This window comes from Alternaria burnsii, assembly GCF_013036055.1.
Source record: "Alternaria burnsii strain CBS107.38 chromosome Unknown 121, whole genome shotgun sequence".
NCBI classification, from domain to species: domain Eukaryota; kingdom Fungi; phylum Ascomycota; class Dothideomycetes; order Pleosporales; family Pleosporaceae; genus Alternaria; species Alternaria burnsii.
Genome location: NW_024066125.1, coordinates 23936 through 42953, shown reverse-complemented (window position 1 = coordinate 42953; position 19018 = coordinate 23936). Strand labels below are relative to the sequence as shown.

General features: G+C 52.4%; 8 protein-coding genes across 8 annotated transcripts; 4 read left to right on the top strand and 4 right to left on the bottom strand.

The window, feature by feature from the left end:
* Nucleotides 1-977: 977 nt before the first annotated feature.
* On the top strand, nucleotides 978-2180 carry GT037_010017 (uncharacterized protein; the record flags this gene model as incomplete). The annotated part of the gene is made up of 2 exons (XM_038935064.1): nucleotides 978-1350; nucleotides 1405-2180. The coding sequence occupies 2 exons, from the start codon at nucleotides 978-980 to the stop codon at nucleotides 2178-2180; spliced, it is 1149 nt and encodes a 382-aa protein (XP_038782155.1).
* Nucleotides 2181-3503: 1323 nt separating this feature from the next.
* GT037_010016 (uncharacterized protein) lies at nucleotides 3504-5034 on the bottom strand (the record flags this gene model as incomplete). The annotated part of the gene is made up of 2 exons (XM_038935063.1): nucleotides 3504-4722; nucleotides 4772-5034. The coding sequence occupies 2 exons, from the start codon at nucleotides 5032-5034 to the stop codon at nucleotides 3504-3506; spliced, it is 1482 nt and encodes a 493-aa protein (XP_038782154.1).
* Nucleotides 5035-6843: 1809 nt separating this feature from the next.
* On the top strand, nucleotides 6844-9076 carry GT037_010015 (uncharacterized protein; the record flags this gene model as incomplete). The annotated part of the gene is made up of 3 exons (XM_038935062.1): nucleotides 6844-7219; nucleotides 7272-7996; nucleotides 8054-9076. The coding sequence occupies 3 exons, from the start codon at nucleotides 6844-6846 to the stop codon at nucleotides 9074-9076; spliced, it is 2124 nt and encodes a 707-aa protein (XP_038782153.1).
* A 46-nt stretch (nucleotides 9077-9122) lies between these two features.
* On the bottom strand, nucleotides 9123-9574 carry GT037_010014 (uncharacterized protein; the record flags this gene model as incomplete). Its single annotated transcript, XM_038935061.1, has 5 exons — nucleotides 9123-9128; nucleotides 9185-9196; nucleotides 9253-9348; nucleotides 9403-9417; nucleotides 9467-9574. 5 exons carry the CDS (start codon nucleotides 9572-9574, stop codon nucleotides 9123-9125), a joined length of 237 nt encoding a protein of 78 aa, XP_038782152.1.
* Nucleotides 9575-12361: 2787 nt separating this feature from the next.
* GT037_010013 (uncharacterized protein) lies at nucleotides 12362-12574 on the top strand (the record flags this gene model as incomplete). The annotated part of the gene is made up of 1 exon (XM_038935060.1): nucleotides 12362-12574. A coding segment is annotated over one exon (213 nt), but the record flags the coding sequence as incomplete, so codon positions are not given.
* A 401-nt stretch (nucleotides 12575-12975) lies between these two features.
* Nucleotides 12976-13238, bottom strand: GT037_010012 (uncharacterized protein; the record flags this gene model as incomplete). Its single annotated transcript, XM_038935059.1, has 2 exons — nucleotides 12976-13124; nucleotides 13163-13238. Coding segments are annotated over 2 exons (225 nt in total), but the record flags the coding sequence as incomplete, so codon positions are not given.
* A 413-nt stretch (nucleotides 13239-13651) lies between these two features.
* GT037_010011 (uncharacterized protein) lies at nucleotides 13652-13855 on the bottom strand (the record flags this gene model as incomplete). Its single annotated transcript, XM_038935058.1, has 1 exon — nucleotides 13652-13855. One exon carries the CDS (start codon nucleotides 13853-13855, stop codon nucleotides 13652-13654), a length of 204 nt encoding a protein of 67 aa, XP_038782149.1.
* Nucleotides 13856-14223: 368 nt separating this feature from the next.
* Nucleotides 14224-18874, top strand: GT037_010010 (uncharacterized protein; the record flags this gene model as incomplete). The annotated part of the gene is made up of 7 exons (XM_038935057.1): nucleotides 14224-14358; nucleotides 14409-14670; nucleotides 14745-14936; nucleotides 14987-15378; nucleotides 15440-15795; nucleotides 16517-16813; nucleotides 17440-18874. Coding segments are annotated over 7 exons (3069 nt in total), but the record flags the coding sequence as incomplete, so codon positions are not given.
* Nucleotides 18875-19018: the final 144 nt, after the last annotated feature.

Sequence of the window (19018 nt, the reverse complement as noted above, 5' to 3'; positions counted from 1 at the left end):
TAGATCGTGCTTTACTCGTGTTGTTCGAGATGCGCACCATTTCGCGAAGCATGATGTACAAGGCATAGCGCAACGCCAAGCGCCCAGGCCGCGTAAACCGGGGCTAGAAGGCCGGCCCACCCAGCGCTGAACACCAACCTCCTCCCTTCCACCTCTATCTCCATCCATCCGTCTCCATCTCCACAACTTCGACCTCCGCTCGTATCTCTACCTGTCACACAAATTCCACCATCTTGTACGCATACGCGCACGCGCACGCGATCGCCTCCAGCCGCCGGCCGTCAGCCGCTGAACCGCCCTTCTCTTACTGCCTGGCGCCTAGCTCCAGTACGCCATCCTCACAGCAAGGCCTCTGACACGTCGGGTCGAATTCGCGATCTACGCGTTTTCGATGCGCGTATCTTCGGGGCGATACTCAAGCAAGGCACAGGCAGTGCGGGAAAGGCGGGCTTAGTGGTCCACGATCTGGCGGGTGTTGCTGCGACAGAGTTAGGGCTGCTCTTTGCGACCGACGCGAAAGCCCGGGTGGGAGGGTTTCTTTTGCCGCTGCATATCGCCTGCTTCGTTGCAAAAGGGTCATGTAGTGTTAAGTAAACGTCTACTGTAGAGGGAACTAATGAACAATGGTCCTTAGTCTCGTTCGCAAGGAAGGCGTGGCCGCATTGGCATATTCTGCAAATGATGTATCTGTGCTGTGGCCGTGCTCTCTAAAGATCCTGCATTCGGACGCGCACTTCGTGGTGTCGCTCGAACATTCTTATTCAATTCATGGCTTTGACGACAAGCAACTCTTTACCCTTCGCTATGAAGGTGACAATCTGATGCCTGGCAAGACCTCACTTGGAGATGTTGATATTTCCCTCCCAGATGGGTCGTTGCACGACATCGCACGGCATGGGCAACCCCGGCTGCGAACGCTGTCGCTGACACTCAAAACACCCTGTTCTGTATGGTGCCCTCACAGTTTTGGCAATGGGATGTCCAGCCTTGAAACTAGTTTCCACAAGCTCTCAACATTGGCCAGGGCGACAGATGTGCGCATTGTGTTCGACACGAATTGGCTTGGGAAGAAAAACCTCGCCAGGCTTCGAAGTGCTGTCGAGGCCTCCCGGCAACTCACTGGAGTTCCGGTCATTCCGCAATTCGCCCGTTTGTATCGGCAGGCAGACTGGTCAATTTTCAGCTCTATTCAGGGTGCCAAATCTGGACCTCATCGTCCCACTGGAGACTGGACGTCCAAAGCTGTACCTTCAATTGAGGACGCGGTAGCTGGAGCCCCTCCTTTCGAAGACGCGATATATGACGCCCCGCCTTCGTATGCGCAAGTGTCAAACAAGCGCTCAAGACATAGTAAGTCTTCTAGTCGGATACAGCACCAACATATTGCTGACGCGCATCGTCTAGCTCGCACTAGCTTGACACCCGACTCTCCTCCACCGAAGCGCCTCCTCCAACATCCCACATGCGTGCCGTCGCCAACAGAACACGCCTCTTCCCCATCGTCACCTAGCTCAAAGTCCACACCTTCGTCCACCGCCACCGTGCAAGTGGATATTTTCCAAGACATTGTCACATCCGCTGTCCAGAAAGTGCTTCCGGACATGCTGCGCGAACAACTTCCCAGCATTCTGCAAGACTTTCTTCCAGGCATGCTTGCTGACCCCTCACCGTCGCCTTCTTTATCGCCGACACCACGGTCCAGCCAGAGCGCGGACACGCTCGCACAACACCGTCGAACTTTAAACAAGAAACCCACGCCGGCGGCAGTCATCCGAACTGTTATAAGCACTGCTACCAAGACCCACCTTCAAAAATTCTTGACTGATGCCCTCGATGAAGCCTACGAGCAAGTCTCCGAACTTCATAACTCAGCTAGCGTTGAATTTGAGGAACACCTTGATGACACGAGGCTTGATTTTGCTATGCTCAAGGAGGATCATATCGCCGCCTTCAATGAAGATTGTAACGAGAAGTTGGTGGAGTTCAAGGAGCGTCTAGTCGAGGGGAAAGACGAGGCAGAAGTAGATGTCAAGGCACACGCTGACGAGGTAGTAGTCAAGGCTTGGGACAGGTTGAGTATGATGGATAAGAGGTGGTGTAGTCATAAATGCCTGCACGATACAAAGGACATGGCTGGTAAGCCGACACAAAAGCGGAGAGCGATGTCTCTGCCTCTATAGAAGTGAAGGTACGACAGATGGGAATGAATTGGAAAGGAGTTGAGTATTTGGTGTACGGTTTATGCTATTCGATCTTCTCATGATCTGCAAGTAGCAATACCGAGCACGATGCCCTATCGTTAGATCCACCATGAGAAGCGTAAGCTGCTCACTGTCAAACAAAACGCGCCACTGCGGCACGGTTCCTGTCGAGACAGTCTCGCGCTCAGTCGAAAGATTTTGCAAAGTGCTTGCGGTCGTCAGTGAGTCATAGCGCCATCTGCCTTGCTTCCAGCGAAGTGAAGTTCCAGCAGCCTTCCTGCCTTGTCTCGGCTGCTCCTGCACCGAGAACGATACGATTGCTCGTGTCGGCTTTTGAGACTGGCGCTTGACTCTAGCTCCATCGAACAGGATTCACATAGCTTGTGGCGCCAAGCTTGTGTCACTTTTAGCACAGAAGGCATACCTAGTGCGAAGCGATCGCTATTGCTTTCGTGACCGTGATGACATTCTCAAGCCCCTTTTTACTGCCATTGGAATCGCCCTCAATAACGTAAGCCACTAAACTACAACAAAACGCAGATCAGTGACGGTTTGCAAATACATGATAGGCAGCCTCCTTCTCATCTTTTTAACAGTGCGGCTCACTCTGTATGAGTACGACGTGGACCGCAAGTAGGCACAAAAGGAGGTTCAGGGTATAGCGAATATGCTGCGCTTCCAGACGCTAAGTGATAGGTAGTGCGGGCGTTGTTTCACCCCAATCGGGCTTTTAGCTCTACGGCGACAGACGCTGCTGTACAGTAGTGTTGAGGCGCTTACAACACCCTTGAATCTCAAAGCTCTTCAGCACGAACTAAGATCCCTGTATAACGACTACTGAGCTTGTCTATAACGAGATCTGTATTCCTATCCCTTGATAGTTATCAGCGACATTAATTACAAAGAAGAAGACGTTGGAGCACTTCAAATGTTCATTCTTCCCTATTCGCTTGCTTGGACGAAATGAGGAAATCATTACGTTGGACAGTTTTGTGATACCCATTGAATTAAGTGTGTTACATAAGTAATGTAATAACAAAGACGAGGTAAGAAACGTAAGAGAACAGATATGGAAGAGATGAAGAGGCCAAGGAGCTAAAAGCGGAAATGTAGAGCCTACGCCAATGCGGAGAGGCAAAACACGCGTTGAAGGTAGAATCTGAAAGAAGACAATATGATCGCTCGAAGGTAGCTCATGTGCAAAAGAGCTATGCAGAAGAAAATCCGATGATAGAATCTAAATCACGCGAGGCTACGCTATAGCATTCGAGGCCAAAACGGATGATAATTCTCCCCATCGCTTTACGCACACCCAATATCATAAAACGTATACGAAACACTTGTTGCCGCGCCATCAGCATCGCTAAGCCTTGCCACCTGCGCGACAGGAAGAGGATACAATTCGCATTTTGGACCGGAGAGTCCGTAGCTACGGCAGGTACCCAGGCTGCGACAGAAGCTGTTGCAGAGAGAACGCTCGAAGTTGGCGCCGCTGCCCATGATGATGGTTCGTTGAGGTATCGTGGCACTTTTTCTGGGGCTGATGCCTCCGCAAGTATTCAACGGCGTCGGAGCGGGGGTAGGAGTGGGAGTCGGCGTAGGCGTGGGAGTCGGGGTTGGGGTTGGGGTGATATCGACAGCAGATGGCGATGGGGAAGGCGATGGCGACGGAGAAGGCGACGGTGATGGAGAGGGCGAAGGCGATGGAGAGGGCGAAGGCGAAAGGTTGGGACTAGTGATTTCGTACGAGCCAGCGTTGATTACCTTGTACTCATCGTCGCCAGCGTAGTAGCCAGTGTTGACGGCGTAGCTAGGGTCCCAGGAGCGTGTGTAGAAGGCGCAGTAAGTGCCGAGAGGGACGCCGTTCTGAGTGAGGATATAGGTAGTGAAGAAGTTGCAAGGCTTGTAAGTGCCATCGGAGTCGGGATGTGCCATATCGTATTCCGTTTGGGCTTCGCATGCAGCAGCACATAGCGAAGGGTCGAATGGATTATCGTTGAAAAGTCGCATGCCATTGTAGGTATCATAACCATTGTCAAGCGGTGCATTGATGGCGGCTGGTAGACTTGTCGGGGCCTTGAAGTCCTTCACGCTTGGCAGACCTTTGTTGGTTTTGGAATAGCCGTTGCTACCAGCGATCACGACTTGAAAGTCTTGACGCCACTGACCCGTATTGGTGGCCGCCTTGGCCGCGACAGGATATCCATAGAGAGAGCACTTGATATTGGTGGTGGAAGGGGGGTTGGGGCAATTGGGTCCAGGCTCGAGCGACGGGTCGCGTTCAAAGTAGATGTTGAAGCCAAGGCAGTACTTCTCGCTGTCGCAGGCATCAGCGCAGCCCTGGACGTCGTAAGTCGGGAAAGTCTTGTAGGTCAAGTAGCCGATCTGCTGGGAGCTTCCGCTCTTGTCTACGAAAGACTGCTGGTAACCAGACGGAGTTCCGGCATTTTGAGCGATCTCACTCAACTCAGCAGCCGAGGAGAATGCCGCGGCAGTGTCAGGTGAGATAGTAGGGCCATTGCTTTGGAAAAGTCAGATGAATGCCGTCCATGTTTTCATAAGTTTCTTACCCAAGAGGTTGTGTATCACAAGCATCACGCTTCCCCACCGTGAGACTATCACGCTTCTCGATAACACCCTCGCTCTCAACGACAGCGGCAACAGCAGAAGCAGCAGCAACAGGGTTGTAAGTCGTCTCCGCAGGCTTCGTAGCCTCAATGTTGGGACCCAGAATCGATGGCGTAGGAACAGCCAAGGCAGCGTCAATGTTTATTCTTTGAGGAAGGGCGGCGGCAAGGCCAAGAAGGCCGGAGGCGGCTATCGAGTAACGCATTCTGGTTTTGAGAACCCCGGATGTTTAGAGATACAAAGGACAGGCTGTACACATTCTCTTCCGTCCGGTGCTGGTGGAACTTATATACCTTCTTCCCTCTCTTTGTGCTGGCATGGATGCGAGATAGCCTCGCCATGCCCGAGAGGTGGTTGCTGGTCTAGGTTGTAGGCACTGGCAACGAGCATTGCTAAATTCATGATGCGTACGCCATGGCGGTTGAAAGCGCATTTTGTCCAGCTGAGATGAGGCTAACAATGCAAAAATGTTGGTCTGGAAACGCGGGGACAGCGACGGCAGAGCGACTACACTGACATAGACGACTAGGACAACGATGCCTGCGCTGAGGAATGACAGCATGTAGTCAAAGCGTGTTGAAAGCGCAGGCCAAATCGAAGCTACGGTATGCACATGATTCTGACTTGGCTAGAAGAAGTCATTTCCCATCAGCCTCGTACAGTATTTGTGGCTTGCATGGCGGACGCCGACGCACACGTGTACCGGCAATTATCGATAGTGTCCTCTCGATGGGGTTAAGCCCTTGCGGTCTAGCCCGAAGCGATGATCAGCTTTGAGCTTCAAGCACCCATTCGTACTGGGCGATAGGCTGGTGCTCGAGGCGGCTCGATGGGCTTGCGCCAATATAGCGTGTGCATTGTGCGGCTTCAAAACTTCGAGGCTTTCAGCTGTGCCCCTGAATTAGTTTGTTCGCCGGCCATGTCCCCCTCATGACACGATCGCCGGTACTGCCTGCGAAGGACCAGCACGTTTACAGAACATATATACAGAGATTGAGAGGTGCAGATACCGGTGCGGAGCACAGGCTCGAGGTTCATTATAGTATGCTCATGGTCGACGGTGTACGTCATGCTCGGCTGCATCCCGCCTGGTATTGTTGTGACGAAAGCTTGTAGACATTGGCGACCACAAAACTGCGGCTGGCAGGGGCAGACTGGCTTCGTGCAAGTCGCTCGCAGGAGCGGAATATAAGATTCAGCATTCGATACCTCAATAAATGCGAGTCTCCAATGGCAAAGATGGCTGACTTGGCGCTCGACCAAACCGACATGGTTATGGTCCATGAACGTCGCGCGACGCGCAAGGCGACCGTACCGGACCCGTGTTGTCGGGACGCCTGACTCTCCCCATAGCTGTACCTAGACTTTTTGGTTGTACATCCTCCCTGTGTATTGTTCGGTTTGCGGTAACCGTGAGTGGCGGCGGCCTTCGTCGTGAAATGGCGAGCGCGGCGTGGAGCGGCCCAGAGTCTTCAAAGACAGGTAGCGACGCTGGGAGGCTATCGAAGTGTGGTGCGAGCTTCGTACAATGGATTCGTGTTGTATCGCATGCTGGACTGTCGCGACGGAGCAAGCTGCGAGGTCCACCATCGCGACGGCTTTTGATGCGCGTAGTATCAACCGCAGGTGGTGATCTTTACAGCGCGGGTCGCGGGTCCTTTGCCCCGCACCCGCACCCGCACCTCCCACCAACACTGAGATTCACGCCATGACTGGCAACCGCAATGTCAACCAAGCGTTGTTCGCGAGTGCGCTTGGTTCGTGAAATCACTGCCTTTATGCCTCAAGGTGCATGCCATCACCTTGTTGTTCATTCTGCAGCGCTTTTGCGACGGATCGAGTTCATGAAAATGACTGGTTGCGATGCATCTTTCGCCTTAGCTTGTAGGATAAAGCTGACTTTCGCCTATCAGTCGTGTTGATATGTTAGGTGGGGCACATCCCTCTGCGTGCCCTGGTCAAGCTTGTTCGTACCTCGCTCATCACAGCATCTCGCACGATTCTCGAGGCAAAGATGACTTTCTGTGATACATGTCAGTCCTTGCCGATTCGCAATATCTTGAGGCTTCTTCAGGGCGATACATCCGTACACGACAAGTTCCAGTGGTTTCGACTGCCATGGGCTGTGACCAACAGAGAAGACGAGTATCCATTTGTTAGATGGCATGAGAGCCTTGCCGGATTACAGGATGGGGCCAGGAACTGCGCTTTCTGCCAAGTCATCTCCAGCCATCTGAGCAGCAGCTACCATTATCATAACAACTACAAGGACGGCGACATAAGAAGCCTATGGCTACAGGCCCGAGCACTCCCACACGTAACTGTGTACCTGGGAAACACAAAGCCAGAAGTGCGTCTAAGTGGAAACTTCTGGTACAACACAACTCCAGGTACGGTCATTTGATCTAGGCACGTGAGCTGCAGTTGATACGTGGTTTCCAGATAGCTCCGTAGCAGAGTGCTTTGACAGGCACGAGATCATCGAGGACTCATTGCACCCCTACGTGCTTGGCAAGATGGCAACATGGGTCGAAGATTGCAACAACCACCATCCAAAATGCCAACGATCAACAAATAGCGATGCTCAGTTGCCCACACGCCTCTTGGACCTCCATTCACTACCGGAAGGAAATGACTTCGAGGGTGTCGCAGGTGATCCACGTGCCCTGCTTACGGATGCAACACTCAAGCTTGTGGAGAATGGTCCAGATAGTCAAGGCCAATACATCGCATTGAGCTATTGCTGGGGTAAAGCCCTGCCATATACTACGACCTCTACGAACCTGAAAAAGCATACAAAAGACGGAGGCATCAAATACATGCAACTTCCTGAAACTCTTCGAGACGCGATATTTCTCACTAGATATCTAGGCATTCGCTATCTTTGGGCAGACTGTCTGTGCATCGTTCAAGACGATAAAGCTGACTGGGAGAGAGAGGCTTCTCGAATGGCTGGTGTATACAGTAATGCGTACTTGACTCTTGCTGCTACGCGTGCGAGTCACTGCGGCGAGGGCTTTTTGCATGCGCGTAAGGCTAGAGAACGTCGCGTCGTCTCCTTCGCAGATGACGAAGGGTCGTTTGACTTGTATTTTTACTACGACGACTTGACCATGTCACCGGGGGCTATGGAATCGATAGTCGATGAGTCAATCACTATGCGAAAAGTACGTCCACAACTATGAGTCGCTCGCCCCGCACTCCAGGAAGCTGACGCAACATAGGAAGAACCTCTTCTGAGCCGAGTCTGGGTCCTGCAAGAACGTATACTAGCGTCCCGCACGATACAGTTCGCTAGCTACAAGATGACATGGGAATGCTCGGAGATGAGTAATACCGAAGATGGATTCCAAGATTCAGTCCGTAGAGAGATCTTTTTGGAAAGCATTGCCCATGGACTCAAGAGCTTGGTCGAGAACTTGGAGAACGTACCGCACATTGAGTCGACGAGACGGAGTCATCGTCACCATGACGTTATGGCTTCTGATCTAGAACGAAGGGCATGGTTCGTCTTGATTGAGGAATACACATCCCGGAACATGTCTTTCCAATCCGACAAGCTGCCCGCACTCTCTGGCGTCATCTCGGCACTGGAAGAGCTCACTGGAGATATCTGTGTCGCTGGCATATGGAAGAACTGGTTCTTGCAGGGTTTGCTATGGCGCTTGCAACAACCCGAATGGGATATGTACGTCTTGTTCCCAAAGCCACCACAGAGAGCTATACCTTGGAGGGCTCCAACCTGGTCCTTCGCATCCGTCGAGGGAGTCGTGATATACACACTTCTCGAAAATGATCCTGGCGTGGGGTTGTGTGCAGAACTGCTAGACTGCGACGTCACGCCCAAGGGAGTCAACCGGCTTGGGGAGTTAACGAAAGGATTTGCAAGGATAAGAGCACCGGTCGCTGCTGTATTTGACATAGCGCCGCAGCAATCAAGTGAAAGCAGAGCGTGTAAGGTTCGCATGACAGACGACAGGCTCGCAGATGGGAGTGTGTACTTCGATATTGACGTGTGCGAATCTTGTGAAGTGGTCATGGTTACTCCGCACACTGGCATTGCGATCATACCGGTGAACGTCGCTGAATCGATTTACAGAAGAGTGGGAGCACTTTCGGTGTACAGAGTCATCGAATCGACGAGCAAGGATTGCGAGCCCGAGAGTCCGGAACCGTTCAACCTCAACCGCGATAAGTCGCTAACCGCATCTCACTACCCAAGTCCAACAATCATCACCCTGCTGTAGGTAGTTGCAGAAGGCAGACGTAGTTTTCTTAACAGGCGTAGTGCAGTTAACACTAGACATGTTAGTATATCAGAGATCCAGAGATAAATCAAGTGTTGGAATACGAACACATTTGATAAACTAATCACATAGCTGTTAGTCATTCATTTCTTGCGATAGCTGCACTTGAGACTTACACCGCCGCTGCAACTGTCCTGGACATAAAGTCCATTCCTTATAGGCTGTGCGCAAGTTCTTTCCCGAGGAAATCTAGCATCGTCACCGTCTCCGCACTGTCTGGGTGTTAGGACTTGAATCTTTTTCTTTTCGATAACCTATAAGCCTACGCAGAAGGAGTGGGGCTACGAGCAGTCAGTAAGACGCTTTCCTGCTAGTCATCATATTACTTACATAGGAGTCGGGACATCCAGTGTTTGCGGGCAAACCCCATCCATCATTGCACCAGGAAGCCTGGGCAGAAACGGCAAAGGCTAGGAGAATCGAGGTAACGAGTTTCATGGTTAGTTAGTAAGGACGCTGCGGTTTGTACTTGAGTCTTCAATGGTATATCGTCGAGGTACTTACACTACGATGAGATCAACGCATATATATACACAACGCTCGATGATGCGCACGGACAGGTTCTTTTCACAAGTATGAAGCGGTCACTTGCTAGCGATTCTGGCCGACCGGGATTTATATTGCATACTAATCGAAGTCAAAGGTGCAACGTACGTGAATTTATCTTGATGGAAGAACACAACAGCGGTGAGCTCTTGCGGCGTCGCAATGTATGCGCTACTGACATGATCCTAGATCATCCTCTTGTGGAGTCGGAGTAGCCTCAAAGCCCCCCTATCCGATTTCTTATCGCATTCTCGCGTGGCAGTGACCCGTACATATGTTCCCAAAGACCTTCTCTCTATTACATGTGTGAACACAAATGTTGCGACGATATGTGTGAATCGGCCTGGGTTCTAACAAATAGAGGGCGTTGGCCGCCGCGATAGATACCATGGGACGCATAAGGTCTTGAGGCTCAGCAAGATCGGGTGGGCAACTAAGTGCATGACTAAGGGCTTACTTCGGGAAACGCGCGGCAGGTACCGCCGAACCTCCCACATGCGCGCGAGCCTCATGTAGCAATTATAATCGAGCACGTGCTCGGGAGCTTGGTAGGACTTTGAGAAGTAGTGAGGGTATGGGTATGGATGCGACGGAGTGTTGCTCGAGCTTGAGGCGATGACGGGCGGCTTGATACTGAGTATCTCATGTCGACGCGAGAGTACAAAAATTCAGCGATGAACTGGTTCGCGGGCGAGTTCAGGCTGGCCTTGGAGGTGAGCGAGGTCATATCATATCGTTCGGCGAGCGTGCTCTGATCGTCTGCGAGCGAGGCGTCGTCATCTTCCAGGAAGGGGGGCTACGATGTTCCCAAGACATGTTTCGAAGAGACTGGCACGCACAGCATGGGTAGACAGTGTGGCTAGGTCGGAGACAGCGAAGTCGTCTGGCGCCGCAGAACCTGAAGTCATGTCCAGTTTCCTGCAGTCCGCAGTGCGATGGTGGAATGTCGGCTTCTTCGGTGTAGCTAGACAACTCCAAGACGGACGTCGGCGTTTTGAGTCTTGGCAACGAACATCGTAATACGTCTTATCTTGCGAGTTGCTACTTACGATGTATACCGAAGTACGCATGAATTACGTCGCATCAGCGAGACATGAATCGAGCGCGATGCGTTCCACACACTGAGATAGCTCTCAGGTTTTACGACTTGCTTGAGTCTTCAGCGACTAGATAAGTACATTTCCGCTGTTCGTAGGGCTCTCGGGTGATGAACACGTGTTCACGTGCTTTCGCGTTAGGTTGTGTGTTCGGAGCTGCCCAGGATTATGTTCATTAAAGCGGCCGCAGACGAGTGCTGTCATCTGTGTCACAGCTGTGTACGCCACGCGTCTCGGAGTCATACGTGTGCGCCGCGGCAAGTCTAATCAAACTGGGACCCATTCCGTAGATAGGTTCTTATGTTCCTGCTTCTGTCGCGTCTGCTCGCTGTTCACCCTTATCAACTACCATGCTTCAGCGAACGCACTCCGCTCAGATGACATTGTATGCCACACTGAACGCACTATCGCGGTAGCCAGTAGAGAGAAATCCCGATAGAGTTCATGACCAGGCTGCGCGACCTTTAGATCGTTCCATTCCAGCAAAGGCATAGCGAAGAGAGTGGCGAAAATGTAGGTAGCAGGAAGATCATAGTGACGACAGCTATGGCCTTCATACATCTGCAGCTGCGGCGCTGCGATGCCTACCGATTCAATCAAACGTACTCGTACTCTCGTACAAGGTGTGGAAGGGCCCCATATCAGTAGACCAAGTCGCACACTGCCATCTAGACTCAGCCTACTTGCACTTAGGATAGCCGCAATCGTTTAGAGACCTGATCAGCGCTATGCCCTCATTGTTCCCCATGAAGCCAAAGACACATGATGAATGTGGAAGGCTTGCAGGGGTGGAAAACTGTAAACTCCTCACATGTCGTTCGATCAGACATAGTGATGCATCCGATCCGACTGTGTTGTTACTGCTCTTTAGGCCTCCGACCCGGAGTGTCGGCCTTCTTTGCGTGGGCGTGACACTTGCTATGTCCAGCACAGCCCGGATATCCTTGGTTGCGTCCTACGACTGCATGCGACGCCTCTCTACAGCGCCCATGAATTTATTCCCAGGTACGTGGGGAATGTTGATGTTGCTCGCGCGGGTTACTCACTAGCGCAGATCACGTGTGATGCACACACGCCCACATGCTCGCGCGTCAGGCCGTGAGCTGGAAGCCTACCAGGATCGAGTTCATTCCACCAGCATCTGCTGGAAACGGGAACACGCGCTTGATGTCAATCTGCTAGGTTGGCCTGGGCACCGAAGCTCGCACCTACAACGTCGTCTTACCCTGATCCAGCGTGCGCGTCGCAAGGCAGACAACTTCGTCACCCCGCTCCCGACTCGACCCCCATACAGTCGCGGCCGCTGAACAGCACATCGTACGCACACACACGATTCCCATAATCAGCGACGAAGACAGGATCCTTTACCCATCATGGCGCATGCGCGGCTTCTGAAACGATCTCGACGACGGCCTTTGGACGGTGAAGACAACGTCCTCCCCTCAGGTGACGACACAAGCGACGACGAGAACCCCGGCCCAGAGCCATAACCACGGCGCCGCGATACTTTGTGCAAGCGACGCACCAACATCTTCCCGGCCTCCGGCGGTCTCCTCATTAGCGACCCATCTGGCATCGAAAGACACAGCGCCCACAGCCGCCTCCACACTGCCCCTCCTCTCCAAAGACGACCCAACCCACATCCTCGCCCCGTATTCTGCTCGACTCCACAAAGCTTCCCCGATCTTCCAGCAGCGACATTCGCAAGCGTGGACCCCAGACTAGTCTCCGCTTTGCACATTCCGTACAAGTCGACGCCAATCTTCGCGTAGGAGTCGTGCGACCCTGGGGTTGAAGGGCTATCAGGTACAATACGTTGGGGTCAGTAAGACCAACGACCGGCTCAAGGAGCGCGCGATGGAGAACCAGAAGGGCAAGATGCGTGAGAGCATTGGAGACAGGTGCTACGTAGAGCCGAGCAGTAGTGGCTCCTTGGGGACCCTCGCCATGTCGGGGCGACCCACAGGGGCTTCGCACGCTACCACACGTCTTACCTAACGACAACACCTGCCCCAGATTGAGGCTCTGCGCTACCATGCATACCTTGCACCTTTTACCTAACGACAATACCTGTCCCCAGATTGATGCTCCGCATCCTCCGATTCTTTACATAACAGTAAATCTGCCCCAGGTTGCGTCCGCAGCACTGGGTCGGCCCAGGCGTCAACCGCGCTTTCGTCATGCCTTACCATCCTTCTAGAAGCCGTGCTCCCCGGAGTTCACTGCGTAGCTGTCCGTCCTTCGATTCATGAGGCAATTGCGTGTGGAGAGTATCCATGTCCCACTTGCATCTCTCCGGGATCCTTCCTCCGAAGCTCTCGTGTCGAGCATATACGCTCGGACGCCTATGGTCATGTTCCGTGAATTTCTCCGCGTCTTGTACGCCCATCGCAATCACTTCCTAGTGCTGTATACCACCGTACAACGACTAACGGCATTGCGGCATACCATATCATGTACTGCATCACCACACGACGATGTTTGAATTAGTTACGATCTTGAAGCCAGAATACAACAATACAGCAATACCGTGTCGCATGGAGGCGCTCAAGACCCTGATTTCGAACTACAACCTTCTGAAGCCGACTTGTATACCATTGCGACTTGATGCGACTTGAAAGTGGTTTACTGTAACCATCACTTCATGCGCCATCCTCACGCGACTACAACCTCCTATATATGCGCATCCCATCTCTGCTATCTATATGCGCACCCACTCATACCATCAATATTGACACAATTCATTTGAAAATATAACAAGGATGACGTAGTCATGTTAATTCGCTATCTCAGAAAGCATTGTTGAACGGAGCTGAACGGACCCTCGTCCCACAACGTATGCCCAGAAATCCACAAAAGATAAGCGTCTATTTCACTTGGTCCGACTTGCTTGGTCCCTGTTCCGGTCCTGGCTCTCGTGCTTATCGTTACACGCAGCTGTGGTGAAGCGGCCTTGTGTTGAAGCTTGCCCACGCCACATGGTGCATGGCGACATGCTCCTATGCTCCCCCAGAGTGCTCTCGAACGCACTCGACTTGCAATCCACGGGCGCTTGACACTGGCGACATCCGACCATGTGAAAAATGGAGTTGGCTAACCGTCTTGGGCCTGGTCCGGCGAAACCTCGCTGTACCTGCACCAAAATTTTGCGGCTCGATGCGGCTCCAAGCCAGCCTGTCTCGGTTTTTAGCGGCTCCACGCTCATTCGCCCGCGCAAAAGCATCAACCACCAGTGTCCACCACGGCGACGGAGGGACCGCTACGCACCTGGGGAAACAATGAGCGCGCCGTGGGCGACCTCCACATCGTTTCCTGGGTCTGTGCCTGCCGATGTCGGTCGGCCCGACGATTTCTGCATATAACGCGTACTGTCGTCCTTCGAGGCAATACTCATCCTCGCGTGCCATTTCCTATTGATACCCCGGATCGGAACATCAAAACGACATGGGCTTCTCCAACGACAAGATGGGCGACGACATTGAGTACGGCAGCCAACTCAAGGCAGAGGAAACCAACGCGCAAGGCCAGACTGATGCCGTCTTCGGTGAGGTTGTCGAGGGAGGACCAAACTACCGCAGCGTATGTCTCCATGTTGCCATTCTTACCTAACGCATATTGACGCCCAGCAGGTCAGCTGGTGGGGTTCATCCATCATCATGATGAAGACACAGATCGGTCTCGGTGTGCTATCCATTCCCGCTGCGTTCGATGCCCTAGGTCTCATCCCAGGCATCATTTCGCTGCTTGCCATCGGATTGATCACACTGTGGTCTGGCTACATGGTCGGCACATTCAAGATGCGTCATCCTGAAACGTACGGTATCGAGGATGTGGGGCAGAAGCTGTTTGGGCGCGCCGGCCGCGAGGTGCTCGGTTTGGCGTTCGCTTTGTGTGGGTCCTTACCTTATGGAAACATGGTTCTCCAGAACACCCCAGAGTCGAGCATGTGGACTGACAAACAACAGTGTGGACGTGCGTCGCTGGCTCCGGTATGCTGGGTATCTCCATCGGATTGAACTCGTTGTCTGAGCATGGCACGTGTACTGCTGTCTTTGTGGCTGTGGCCTGCTTTGTGGGCTTCGCACTTGCTTCGATCAAGACACTGGGAAAGCTCTCTTGGATTGCGTGGGTTGGTCTTGCTGGTATCATGTCAGCCAGTGAGTATTCCTGTATTTCCGCACCAAAGAATGTGCTCTGACCACTACAGTCATTACCCTTACCATCTCAGTCGGCATCCAGGATCGCCCTTCTGCGGCGCCTCAATTCGGCCCCTGGCAATCTGACTTTGAGCTCTTCAAGTCGCCCACCTTCGCTGAGGCCGCGGCTGCTCTATCCAGTATCGTCTTCGCGTTCTGCGGTATTCCTGCTTACTTCAACGTCGTGTCCGAGATGAAAGACCACAAGGACTACTTCAAGGCCCTGTCGCTGTGCCAATTCGTCATGACCTCCATCTACATCGCCATCGGTGTCGTCGTGTACTACTACTGCGGATCGTACGTCGCATCGCCTGCGCTGGGATCCGCCGGTGTCTTGATGAAGAAGATTTGCTACGGACTCGCGCTTCCCGGTCTTCTTGCGTCCGTCATCCTGGTCACTCATGTGAGTTACACCATCTCTCTTCTCCTTCGCTCTTTACGGACAATGTACTGATTTCTCACAGCTCGTCGCCAAGTACTTCTTCATCCGTACTCTGCGTGGAACAAAGCATCTCAACCACCCCACCGCTAAGCACTGGATCACCTGGTTCGGCTTCACCGGCGCCGTCTCCCTGACTGCTTATATCATTGCGTCTGCGATTCCCGTCTTCGGTGGCCTCGTCTCGCTCGTGGGCGCACTTTTGGGCACCCTCATGAGCTTCCAACCCATGGGCTGCATGTGGCTGTACGACAACTGGCACCGGTCCAACCGCGACTGGAAGTGGAAGGGCATGGTCGCATGGTCCATCTTCGTCATCGTCGCCGGCACGTTCCTCCTCATTGGTGGTACGTATGGTTCGATCGTCGGCATCATTGACTCGTACAACAAGGATGGTGGCACCAGCCCTTGGTCGTGCGCGGATAACTCCAACTCGAGCGGTGGTCACTAAAGAGTGGCTGTTGGAGGAAGAGGCTTGATTTGATGGTGCTCTGGTCTTGTTCTTTTAGCGATGCATATGCATGATTTCAATGCGAATGTCTTACAATGTTCAAATATTTGTTGTATTTTGCATCCTTGAGTGTAGTAGTGATGAAGCTTTAGCGGAGACGGCCATGTCGAACGACTGATTGGGTTGGCGACAGCTTCACGGCTCTTTCTTGCCTTGAGGGAGAACGTGAGACTGGGTGAATGCGAGGTGTATGTCGTGCCTGCTGGCCCATACTGACCTCGTTGCTGGGCGCGTCCTGCGAGGCTTTGACAGGTGCCATATTCGCTTTCGCGGCGCAGTCGGCATTCATGTCGATCAATCGGCATTGGTGTAGCTGTAACAACAGCAGTTTTCCGGACGATCTACCCAAGCTGTCGCAGGTTGAGATTGAGTCGTAATCTACCTAGTCTGGCTGTATATCGACGAGTAGGTTGCATCAGGTTATGGTCGGTGCGTTTTGGGCGTCAAGAAAAGCTGTTGTTGTGTTTGATAGAGACATCGATTGTCAAGGAAAAGAGATGCAAAACTGACGACATACTCCAGTAGACTGAATAGAAGAAGAAGACGTAAGGAAAAAAAAAATAAGACTTATAGGAAACTGATGCATGCGAGAATGGGTAACGACGCAAAGGCTAGTAATTTGCACGGTAATGAAAGCAGACTGAATCACAGTACACGGAGACACACGGAGAAAGCAATGCAACTTACCCTTAGTATATCCCAGATGCGTAGGAGCCCAGTACTTATGCTCCGCCTCCGGGTGCAACGGGCTTCTTATCTGGTTACACCTCCACGCCCTACAGCCCTACAACCTCTCTCCGCAACTTTCCCGCAGGATAAAGCAGCGGAGAAGTGGGTCTCGCACACCGACTTCGCAACTCCCCTCTGGAACGACCGGGGAAATCCAAAGTGAGTGCGCACCTCAGTACTTGAATAGCGCATGCGGAATGAGGGCGCGGGTATCTTATACTGTTTGAGATTACAGCGATTACAGGTTCAGGGTCCGAATTGAGGCTCTGCGATAAGCTGTCGGAATATGATTGGTGGTTGTCGGAGTATTCTGAATCCGTCGGTTTACTCCGAGAAACACGGCATTACGGTTATCCCGACGAAGCCTGGCTCCAGCGAAACAAAACTCAAAGAGGTTTACGGATTTCGTCAGCGCGAACAAATGATGGTCTCTATGCAAATCAGGCCTCCAGCAGACTGAAAGACACATTTTACATTCTTGTGGCGCGTACAAACATGAGGACGGTGCTCTCGTACGCTTACATGCATCGGCGAATCAAAGCCCAGGAGATGCGAGCTGACCAATGACGAAGGTGCCGATGGACCGTCTTACAGGTCTCGGTACAAGCAACATACTGTCGTTTCCTCGCTTTTCTGTATGTTGCATCCTTTTGTATTTTACAGTCGGCCCTTTGGACTTTATCTACGCGATGAATATGACAAGTCGCAGAAAAGTACGCTCAGGGTGTGGTACCTGCAGGTATAGGGCCTTTGCAAATCATGAGAGAGATCTGACCGAACCTCAGAACCCGGAAAGTCAAATGCGACGAGCTCAAGCCAGTATGCAAGCGATGCTTCTCCACAGGTCGCACATGTGAGGGCTACGGCATCTGGGGTGGAGGAGGAAACGGGTACGCAGAGCGCTATGGTAGCAAAAAGAGGTGTACCCCGTCGCTGCACCATCACTTCCCGGCCGCGAAGCTCGAATTGCGCAATGAAGACCAGGAATATCTGGACTGGTTTCACCATCGCCTTGTGCACGACTTGAGTGGTCGGCTGGCAGAGGGGTTCTGGACGGCGCTGGTTATGCCTACGCTGCTGAACGAGCCTGTCATCGCGCATGCGGCCATTGCGCTGAGCTCAGCGCATAAGAACGCCGTTTTGGCATCGGATTACACGCAGCTGAAATGTGAGCTTCTTGTCATGAGGCATTACAATGAGTCGTTGCGACACCTCCAGTCCGCGATTGGGCTTGGTGGAAAGACGATGTCTGGTCTCGCATTAGTCTCCTGTCTGCTGTACACTTTGCTAGAGCAGGTAAGAGGCAGGATTGAGCAGGCCGAGATGCATCTACAGAGCGGATTGCGGCTGTTGAAGGATGTTCACCAAAGTCTATGTGTCAACATGCATGGATTGACTTTGCTGAAGAGAAGCACAAGTGTGGATATCGACCAGGTCAAGATCATGCAAGGATTCGCATCGCTCCATCTAGAATCGCAATTCCTCGGGACTAGCTCACCCGGCATTGACATCCTCGTGCAGTCTTCTGTTGAAGATGTGCCGTCACGCACCTTCAAATCGATTGAAGAAGCTCGGCACTCGCTGAACAAACTAGTTCACGCTATCCTGCTCATCTCGCGGCGTTTCCTCCGAATGACCGCAGCGGAGCGTGAGGATCGACTGAAGAGGGTCGACATCCACAATCAGGCGCTGGGCTTACTCCAGGACTGGCTGAAAACGTACAAGTCTACAAACTTCTGCGTGAGGAAGAAAGATCGCGACCGCCAAGTTGGACACACGATACTGCTCAATCATTACGAAATGGCACTCATCATGTGGGGTCACATAGGCTGCACCTCAGAATCTGGGTATGAGGACCATACTGCAAAGTTCCTCGCCATACTGGAGCATTCGGTGGAAATCTGGCACTTGTTGCCTTCACTGTCTGCAACCGAGAGCAATAGTTTTGGCGACAACTTAGCTACTCCGTTGTTCTTTACAGCTCTCAAATGCCGCGACCGTCGCATTCGATTACAAGCCATCAGACTACTCAACACCATCCCCTTCAGCCAGGGCGGCTGGAGTTGCCTGTTGATGTCCAAGATTGCCGCAGAAATTGTGACATTAGAGCAAGATGCTTTCACAGCCCGCTTCCTGAAAGACGGCTTTGATGTCACCGACACTCAGACTTTCGCTGGCGTTGAGACTTTCCCTCAATCGTCTTCGAAACTGATTCATGACGTACGGATAAGTTCTTGGGATACGTTAACTGATACAGTTAGCCTTCGTTGTCAGCAATGGACCGATGATGGCGAAGTGATAACATTCTATCATGATATGATTTTCTCCAGATAGTCGACACAAACGCACGCACTTAAGTTGCAG